This window comes from Penaeus japonicus, unplaced genomic scaffold, assembly GCF_977035675.1.
Source record: "Penaeus japonicus unplaced genomic scaffold, GWHDUDI00000001_assembly GWHDUDI00000018, whole genome shotgun sequence".
Taxonomy (NCBI): domain Eukaryota; kingdom Metazoa; phylum Arthropoda; class Malacostraca; order Decapoda; family Penaeidae; genus Penaeus; species Penaeus japonicus.
The window spans coordinates 33,218,451-33,228,450 of record NW_028234420.1 but is presented as its reverse complement, the minus strand read 5'-3'; the positions used below and the strand labels follow the sequence as shown (position 1 = coordinate 33,228,450).

The window sequence follows — 10,000 nt, the reverse complement described above, 5'->3', positions numbered from 1 at the left end:
TTATTTTTTTTTGGGTTTTTTTTTTGGGGGGGTCAAGTGTAGTACAATAATCTTTATAAAACAAAAACAAATATAAAACTAGCGATTACGAAAACATATATATCATCAGTTGCATTAATATTGTTTTATGGCAATATTTATATATCAAATCTAACCATTATTGCCTTACCAGATATCACTATCATAATTTCCATATAAAATATTATCGTTATTGCCACATCAGATACCACAATTATTGCTGTATCAAAGTATGGTTACATTATCATTCTATATTTCCATTGTAATAAAGTATTCACATTCCGTTCAAAATTTGCAATCAAAGTTGCATATTCACTGCACCAAGAAATATGCAACTGTTTCCTAATCAAGTTTCCTCGCACGTTCCACTGAATTCCTTACATCCAAAAATCTAGAAAGTTCTTGTAACCCCCCCAGTCGTCCTCCCCCCCCCCTTCTCCCCAGCCGTCCTCATCCCCCTTCTCCCCAGCCGTCCCCCCCCCACCTATCCCCAGCCGTCAGCCCCCCCATTCCCCAGCCGTCACCCCCCCTCCTTTCTCCAGGCGTCCTCCCCCCTCCTCTCCCCAGCCCCCCTCCCCTCCACTAAGTGAGCACGTACACGCTTTATCAGTTCGTTAAGAAAAGAGTTTCCAGTGTAGGTTGTTGAGGTAGAGGAAAGGGGGGGGATGGGGGAGGGGGAAGGGGGGAGAGAAAGAGAGAGGGAGGGAAAGGGAAAGAGGGGCGGGAGTAGGAAGAACGGAGAGGAGGTGGAGGAGGGAGAGGAAAAGGAGGAGGTGTAAAAGAGAAAGGAGGAGGAGGAGGAGCAGGAGATGGAGGTAGAAGATGGAGAGGATGAAGATGAGGAGGTGGGAGAGAGTAAGGAAGGAGAGAGACAAGGAGGAAAAGAGAGGGAAGGAAGACGGAAGGAGAGAGAGAGAGAAGAAAAGGGTAGACAAGGAGGGGAGAGGGAAGAAGACACGAAAGAAGGAAATTGATTACATAAAGGGAGAGGAAAAGGGGGGGAGGGGTAGGGGGAAGAGAGAGGGCGTAAAGAATGGGAAAGGGGAAGGTGAAGTAGGCGGGGAAAGGAGAAAAGGGAAATCGGACTAGTTCGAGATGAAAAAGGAAAGGGGGGGGGGGGGCTTTTGGGCGTGGCATTTTGCCTTTCGCGGTCTATTGCTTTCTGATGGGTTACTTTTTCTTCTATTTCTTCTTCTTCTTCTTCTTCTTCGTGTGTTTTTTTACTCTCGTAATCTCATTTCTTCATTTAGTGATGAGCTTGTCAAATAAAGTAAAGATGTTTTGAACCAGCTATTGATTTTTCTTCATCGTATTTTCTTCGAATTAATTATCGTGTTTTATTTTTATTTCTTTGTCATTAGCCCTTGTGTTTGCTTTATTCATTCTATCCTCATATAGTTTTACCGAATATAAAACAATCTGAACAACTTGAACCAACAACAAAAAATATATTAATTTATTTGATATCAGAGAAGAGTGCGCACAGACAACTTTTTTTTCTTCATTCGTTACAAAGCGCAAAACTACCTTCTTCTTTTTTTTCTATTCTGTGATGTCATCTCAGGAGAAACTAAAGTAATATGGACGAGAACGAGAGTAACCCGCTCGTCTTTCCAGTTTTTTATTTTATTTTCTTTACATTTTTTTTTTCTCTCTCTCTTGCTTCCTTTTTGCTTGTTGAAAATTGAAAGTAAACTGCGAAGATTACGTTGTTGAGTTTCCTTTAATATCGTAATCGTACTTTTGCAATTTTGGGTGAAGAGTTTGTTTCGGTTTTGTAAATATGTTTGTGAGTGTGTGTTTGTTTGTTTGTGTGTGGGTGTGGGTGCGTGTGTGTTTGTGGGTCTGTTTTGTGTGCGTTTGAGGGTCTGTTTTGTATGTGTGTGTGTGTGGTGTGTGTGTGTGTGTGCGTGTGTGTGTGTGTGTGTGTGTGTGTGTGTGTGTGTGTGTGTGTGTATATGTATGTACGCGCAGGTTTATGTGCACATCCGACGGTACATCTGCACCGTAGGATTATATGTACCAATAACATTTACAAACGCGATGACCCGAACGCCACACAATGCATCCATCGGAGAAAGTGAACGTGTTCGGCCAACCTTCCATGCCCTCTCGCGCTTTCTACTCTTGCCCATAAATTGCCCGTCTGCCAGGAAGATCTCGGGCCAGTAAGAGGAGCTATAAATGGCATGCTCGGCGTCTAGTAGGGGGAAAAAAATAGTCTGACCTCATGAAGTGTGACAGGGAAAGTGCGCGGGAGGGAACTTACGAAATCGGACAAGTTGGCGGGAAATTCGAAGCGTTTGTTGATGAAGTAATAAGTTATGATAAATGTTCGGATTAACTAGATTTAAAAAATGTGGATTGAGGAAGGAAATTTATAATCATTATTTTTATCCTCTGAAAAAAAGAAACACGAAAATGGTGAGTGTGGGTGTGGATGTCAAATATTTTCAGACTTGATAAAGTGATAGAAAAAAGTCTATATTTAATGGCTTTGGATAAACACTTCACAGTGAGATTTTGATATGCTTAGTTTATAGAGTGATATTTCCATACAGTTAATATATAGACAGTTTTCCATACAATCGTTACATAATCGGACATCCATAGGCTATTCTTTATATAGTCAGATTTAAATCCATTTAGTTTACAGACTGATTTCCAAATAATAATTACATAATCAGATATCCATATTTTTTATATAGCCAGATTTCAGTCCATTTAGTTTACAGACAGATTTCCATACAACCATACAGTCAGTATATAATCCGATTTCCATACATTCTGTCTATAGTCAGATTAGTCTTATTTCACACTCTTCCTTTTTAATCACAATCTCATCTCTATTCCTATTATTCGTTTATCCTCATCGATTCCTTTTTTCTTCCCCAGATACGGCTGCTGGTGTTGGGCGTGTGCGTGGTGACGTGGGCGGCGCCTGTGCAAGCAAGGGCGCAAGGATACCGGTATTCGTCGCCTGAGGTAAGTTCGCGGGCGGGCAGAGGGGGGTGGGGGGAGGGGGTAGCTTTCTCTCGGTCTCTTTGCTGGCTTTTCTTTCAAAGAAGATTTTCTGTTTGTTTCGTTATGTTCTTTTGTTTCTCTCTCTTTCTCTCTCTCTCTCTCTCTCTCTCTCTCTCTCTCTCTCTCTCTCTCTCTCTATATATATATATATATATATATGTATATATATATATATATATGTACATGTATATATATTTTATATATATATTATATGTATATATAATATATATATATATATATATATATAATATATATATATATGCATATATATATATATATATATATATATATATATATATATATATATATATATATATATACATATATATATTTAACGTGCTCAGAAATACTTATTTCCTCTCCCCTTTTAGCCGGCCTCATGACTAACCTAAAACGCCTTGACTTTCACCCGCTTGAAGAATGACGAGGTTGTTTTTCTTGCATTGCATTGCAGGAGCTGAGTCATTTTCATGTTTGTAAAAGATTATAATGGTAATATGATTTCATTCATGCCTGGAATGTTTGGTTTTGAGGATTAAGGATTGTCTCCATCTTTGCTCTTTTTTTTTTTTTTTTTTTTTTTTACAACCATTTCTTTCTCTTTAAACATATTACATTTTACATCTATCTCATCTAAATAAACATGGCGTTCTGTCTTACAAATTATCATAACCGAAGCTTCATTCTTGAATTCGAGTTCTCATGTAAACAAGTCCTTGAAACAGAGAATGATTCTTCTTTCTTTCATATCATGTTTTGAGTACAGACCGGATAAGATGATTACAATTTTAAGGAGCTTATTGACTGAAAGATAGCTTGATAGAGCTTATCCGATGCTGTGATTCAGTCGATTTTCAAGATCAGTAGCGCATCGAGTCTTGCTCACGCCGCCATTTTGTGTTTTTCTTTAGATTGACCGGTCGTCCGGAAGTGACGAGGATTATGACGACCCGAGTTACGCCTTCAGGTAACGTTCTTTCATTTTTCTAACCTGTGTGTGTGTGTGTGTGTGTGTGTGTGTGTGTGTGTGTGTGTGTGTGTGTGTGTGTGTGTGTGTGTGTGTGTGTGTGTGTGTGTGTGTGTGTGAGTACAGATTTGTGAGTATAGCATTTCCTTATTTCAATCATTCTGAATAGATTACGACTTTCAATGTCATATTTAAGCAGGAAAAAACAACAACTCCAGATAGGCTTCATAGAACAAAATTAGCATTGGTTTCCCTTTCCATTATCAACAGATACGACGTTGAAGACACTTATTCCGGCAATTTCTTCGGCCACTATGAGACCCGAGAAGGTGACGAGACCGACGGCGGGTACTACGTGCTCTTGCCCGACGGCCGAAGGCAGAGAGTTGTCTATGAAGTTGAGGGAGACTCCGGGTTCCTCTCTCAGGTTACTTACGAAGGAGACGCAGGAACTTACTTCAGCACCTTTAACCATGGCCACAGAGGAGGAGGAGGAGGAGGAGGAGCTGGTTCCTTTGGAGGAAGAATTACTACTGGAGGAGCAGGAGGAGGAGCTGGTTCCTTTGGAGGAAGAATTACTACTGGAGGAGGAGTAGGAGCAGGAAGCGGGTTTGGAGTATCTGGTTTCAGCTCCGGGAGAGAAGCAGGAACAGGAGGAGGTGCTGGTTTCACTTCCTCAGGAGGTGTACAGGTTGGAAGTGGTGGCGAGGGTGAAGGTGAAGGTGGAGAGGGAGAGGGAGAGGAACAAGAAGGTGGAGAAGGAGGAGAGGGGGCTGGACGAGCGGAGAGTGTTGTTGGCCAAGCAGTAGGACCTGCCATTGGAAGTGGAGCGAGTGTTGCAGTTCATCATGTTGGAGGTGGAGCTGGATTTGCTGCTCAAACTGGAGGTGGAGTAGGTGGAGCTGGATTTGCTGCTCAAACTGGAGGTGGAGTAGGTGGAGCTGGATTTGCTGCTCAAACTGGAGGTGGAGTAGGTGGAGCTGGATTCACTGGTCAATCTGGAGGTGGAGCTGGATTTGCTGCTCAAACTGGAGGTGGAGTAGGTGGAGCTGGATTCACTGGTCAATCTGGAGGTGGAGCTGGATTTGCTGCTCACACTGCAGGTGGAGTAAGCGGAGCTGGATTTGCTGCCCAAACTGGAGGAGTGGGTGCTGGAGGTGCTGGATTTGTTGCTCAAAGTGGAGGTGGAGTAAGTGGAGCTGGATTTGCTGGTCATACTGGAGGTGGAGCTGGATTTGCTGGTCATACTGGAAGTGGGGTAGGTGGAGCTGGATTTGCAGCTCAAACTGGAGGTGGAGCTGGATTTGCTGCTCACACTGCAGGTGGAGTAAGTGGAGCTGGATTTACTGCTCAAACTGGAGGTGGAATAAGTGGAGCTGGATTTGCTGCCCAGACTGGAGGAACTGGAGGTGGAGCTGGATTTACAACTCATACTGCAGGTGGATTAAGTGCTGGAGGAGCTGGAGGATTTGCTGCTCATACTACAGGTGGAGTAGGTGGAGCTGGATTTGCTGCCCAGACAGGAGGAGCTGGATTTGCCACTCAAACTGGAGGTGGAGCTGGGTTTGCTGCCCAGACAGGAGGAGCTGGATTTGCCACTCAAACTGGAGGTGGAGCTGGATTTACAACTCATACAGCAGGTGGAGTAGGTGCTGGAGGAGCTGGATTTGCCGCTCAAACTGGAGGTGGAGCTGGATTTGCTGCCCAGACAGGAGGAGCTGGATTTGCCACTCAAACTGGAGGTGGAGCTGGATTTGCTGCCCAGACAGGAGGAGCTGGATTTGCCACTCAAACTGGAGGTGGAGCTGGATTTGCTGCCCAGACAGGAGGAGCTGGATTTGCCACTCAAACTGGAGGTGGAGCTGGATTTGCTGCCCAGACAGGAGGAGCTGGATTTGCCACTCAAACTGGAGGTGGAGCTGGATTTGCTGCCCAGACAGGAGGAGCTGGATTTGCCACTCAAACTGGAGGTGGAGCTGGATTTACAACTCATACAGCAGGTGGAGTAGGTGCTGGAGGAGCTGGATTTGCTGCTCAAACTGGAGGTGGAGTAAGTGCTGGAGGAGCTGGATTTGCTGCTCAAACTGCAGTCGGTGGAGCCAGTTTTCCTGCTCAGGCTGCAGGTGGAGTAGGCATTGGAGGAGCTACTGTTCACCAGACCGGAGGTGGTGTTGGGGGTATTAGTACAACTGTTCATCATACTGGAGTTGGACCAGGTGGAGTTGCATTTGCTGGTCAACAGACAGGTGGAGTCGGCTCAGTTGGCATTCATCATTCTGGAGGTGGAGTGGGTGGTGCAGGTGTAACTGTTCACCAGACAGGAAGCAGTCCTGGCTTTGGAATTCAAACTGGAGGTGGAGGAGGTGTGGGTGGTACCAGGGTAACTGTTCACCAATCTGGAAGTGGAGCTGGCTTTGGAGTTCAATCTGGAGGTGGTGTTGGTGGCGCTGGAGTTACAGTTCATCATACTGGAATTGATGCTGGATTCAGTGCTCACACAGGTGGTGGAGGTGCCTTCGCTGCTCAACAAACAGGTCTGGCTACTACTGGTACCCATCAGACAGGAGGCACATCGTCCTTCAGTGGAGGCAGTACCGGTGGCATTTCTGTCCATCATTCAGGTTCCCCAACTAGTGTTGGAGTCACTCCTGGCCCAGTGGCAAGTGCCTTGGTCTCTGGTCCTACTGTTGGCACAAGTAACCAGATATCAGTTGGTCAAACAGGCGTAGGTGGTGCTACTGCAGGTTTTGCAGGCGCCCAGGGAACTGCTGGTTTTGCTGGTGCCCAAGGAGGAATAGGCTTTGGAGGTGTTCAAGAAGCAGGAGTTGGAGCTACACAAGTCAGTATTGGAGGTACCCATGGAGCTGGATTTGGAGGCAGTCAAGGAGCAGCAGGATCTGGAGGTGCCCAAGGTGGAGCAGGATTCGGAACTACGCAAGTCAGTTTTGGAGGTGCCCATGGTGAAGCAGGATTTGGAACAACGCAAGTTAGTGTTGGAGGTGCCCAAGGTGGAGCAGGATTCGGAACTACCCAAGTCAGTTTTGGAGGTGCCCAGGGAGCAGGGTTTGGAGGAGGACAAGGAGCAGGATTCGGAACTACCCAAGTCAGTTTTGGAGGTGCCCAGGGAGCAGGGTTTGGAGGAGGACAAGGAGCAGGATTCGGAACTACCCAAGTCAGCATTGGAGGTGCCCAGGGAGCAGGGTTTGGAGGAGGACAAGGAGCAGGATTCGGAACTACCCAAGTCAGCATTGGAGGTGCCCAGGGAGCAGGATTTGGAGGTGGACAAGGAGCAGGATTCGGAACTACCCAAGTCAGCATTGGAGGTGCCCAGGGCCAAACAGACTTTAGCATTGGGCACTCAGGTGGAGTTGGAGGTTTTTCAGTGACTCCATCCAGCATAACTCCCACAGCAAGTCCTTTCGTATCTACTCCAAGTCCTATAGATGATTTTGCGACTCCCACAGCAAGTCCCTTCGTATCTAGTACAAGCTTTCCCGTAACTCCTGCAAGTCCCTTTGTATCTAGCACAAGCTTTTCTGTAACTCCTCCAAGTGTCTCTCCCACAGCAAGTCCTCTAGTATCTGGTGGAGGTATTTCAGTAACTCCCCACAGTTTTACTCCCACACCCAGTCCTTTCGGAACTGCCGGAGATATTTCAGTAACACCTAGTATAACTTCTACCGGAAGTCCTTTCGTATCTAGCACAAGCTTTTCTGTGACTCCTCCAAGTGTATCTCCTACAGCAAGTCCTTTGGTAACTGGAGGAGGCTTCTCAGTAACTTCACCCAGCGTAACTCCTACAGGAAGCCCTTTCGTGTCTAGTACTGGCTTTTCAGTGACTCCTTCAAGCATAACCCCTACAGCAAGTCCTTTGGTATCTGGCGGAGAAGTCGGAGGAGTTAGCCAGGTCAGTTTCAACACAGGAGGAGCCAGTGGTGGATTCGAAATACCTGGATTCAGTGCTGGCACCAGTTCGCAGGGCTCATTTCCTTTTTCAAACAGGGTGGATGATTTGACCATTCAAGGAGGAGGCATTGGTGGTGGACAAGTAGGATTTGCAGGTGGCCAAGCAGGAGGATTTGGAGACCAAGCAGGATTTGGAGCACAAGCAGGATTTGAAGGACAAGCAGGAGGATTTGGAGCACAAGCAGGATTTGGAGGACAAGCAGGAGGATTTGAAGGACAAGCAGGATTTGCAGGTGGCCAAGCAGGAGGATTTGGAGACCAAGCAGGATTTGGAGGACAAGCAGGATTTGCAGGTGGCCAAGCAGGAGGATTTGGAGACCAAGCAGGATTTGGAGGACAAGCAGGATTTGCAGGTGGCCAAGCAGGAGGATTTGGAGGACAGACAGAATTTGCTAGTGGACAAATAGGAGCAGGATTTGGAGAACAAGCAGGGTTTGGAGGACAAGTAGGATTCGGAGGTGGAGAAGTAGGTGCTGGATTTGGAGGACAAGCAGGCACTGGATTTGGAGGACAAGCAGGCACTGGATTTGGAGGACAAGCAGGTGCAGGATTTGGAGGACAAGCAGGCACTGGATTTGGAGGACAAGCAAGTGCAGGATTTGGAGGACAAGCAGGCTTTGGGGGTGGAGCTGGATTTGGGGATCAGACAGGAGGAGAATTTGGAGGACAAACAGGTACAGGATTTGGAGGATTCAGTGAGCAAGGAGGTTTTGTAGATAATCAAGTAGGGTTTGGAGGCGATCCAGGATTCCCAAGTGGGCCGGTAGCAAGCCCTTTAGTATCTGATCCTTCCTTTGGAGCTAACCAAGCAGGACCAGGCTTCGACGTTGGTCCTGGGCCTGGATTTAATGGAGGACAAGACATAGGCTTTGGGGGTGGCCAGGGAGGATTTGTAGATAACCAAGTATCATTTGGAGGCGATCAGGGATTCGTAGGCAGTCAACCAGACGTTGGTTCTGGGGTGAGCTTTGGCCCTGGGACACCTGAACCTACGTTCCAGTCTGCAGGACCAGGATTTGCTCAAGCTGGATTTAGGACAGACCAGGGATTTGAAGTTGGTCCAAGCTTTGGAGGTGCGCAAGGTCTCATTGCTGGTCAACCAGGTCCAGGTTTTGGAGGTGGTCCTGTAGAAGTGGGCTTTGATGGTGCTCTAGAAATAGGATTTGGAGGTGGCCAAGCCGGTGCAGGATTTGCAGGTGGCCAAGCCGGTGCAGGATTTGGAGGCGGCCAAGCAGGTGCAGATTTTGCAGGTGGCCAAGCCGGTGCAGGATTTGCAGGTGGCCAAGCCGGTGCAGGATTTGCAGGTGGCCAAGCTGGCTTTGCAGGTGGCCAAGCAGGGTTTACAAATAATCAAATAGGATTTGGAGGTGGTCAAGGATTTGCAGGACCCACAGCAAGTCCTTTAATTGCTGATCCTTCATTTACTGTTAGTGGAGGCCAAGGTGCAGCTGCTGCTTTTGGTCAATCTGCCAGCGGATTCGGACCACAGTTTGAAGGCCAGTTTGCAGGACCTGGTGGACACTTGAGCTTTGGCTCAGGGCCAGTTGCAAATGCCTTGATCTCAGCTCCAATTCTCAGCTCAGAGCAGGTTGCAAGTCAAGGTTTCATTGGTAATCAATTGGGCAGTGCAAACGTGGCTGCCAGAAGTAACTTGGCTGGCCCCACGGTAGAGTTCCAAATTGGACAACCCCTTGCAGCAGCAACCGTAAGAGGGGCACCCGCCACCTCGCAGGCTGGGATCCTGTCCAGCTTAGTAAATGCAAACAGACCGGCTCTTCACTTAGTTCCTGCCACATCTATTATTCCAATAGGTCAAGTAGCACAGGCCTAAGTGTGAAGCTTGTACTTTATATATATATATATATATATATATATATATATATATATATATATGTATGTATGTATACATATTATACATTTTCTCCCCTTTTTATGAATGCCTTGTTTCACTGGCACCAATGTCAATATGGGTTATCCATAATTCTGCTAAGGTGCCAATGTTAGTTTGGGTGTTTGTCGATTTTA

General features: G+C 46.5%; 1 protein-coding gene across 2 annotated transcripts in view; it reads left to right on the top strand.

The window, feature by feature from the left end:
- Positions 1–10,000, top strand: part of LOC122250452 (uncharacterized) — a 12,567-nt gene that overhangs the window by 2,161 nt on the left and 406 nt on the right. Inside the window, exons 2-5 of one of the 2 annotated variants that reach the window (XM_086546889.1) lie at positions 2,914–3,003; positions 3,954–4,009; positions 4,280–4,944; positions 4,984–10,000. The exon at positions 4,984–10,000 is cut by the window's right edge and continues 406 nt beyond it. In XM_086546889.1, coding sequence (XP_086403015.1) covers positions 2,914–3,003; positions 3,954–4,009; positions 4,280–4,944; positions 4,984–9,806 — 5,634 coding nt within the window. In that variant the 3' untranslated portion in view covers positions 9,807–10,000. Of the gene's footprint in view, positions 1–2,913; positions 3,004–3,953; positions 4,010–4,279 lie in introns of both variants that reach the window. The other variant, XM_043011861.2, reaches the window with a different exon arrangement.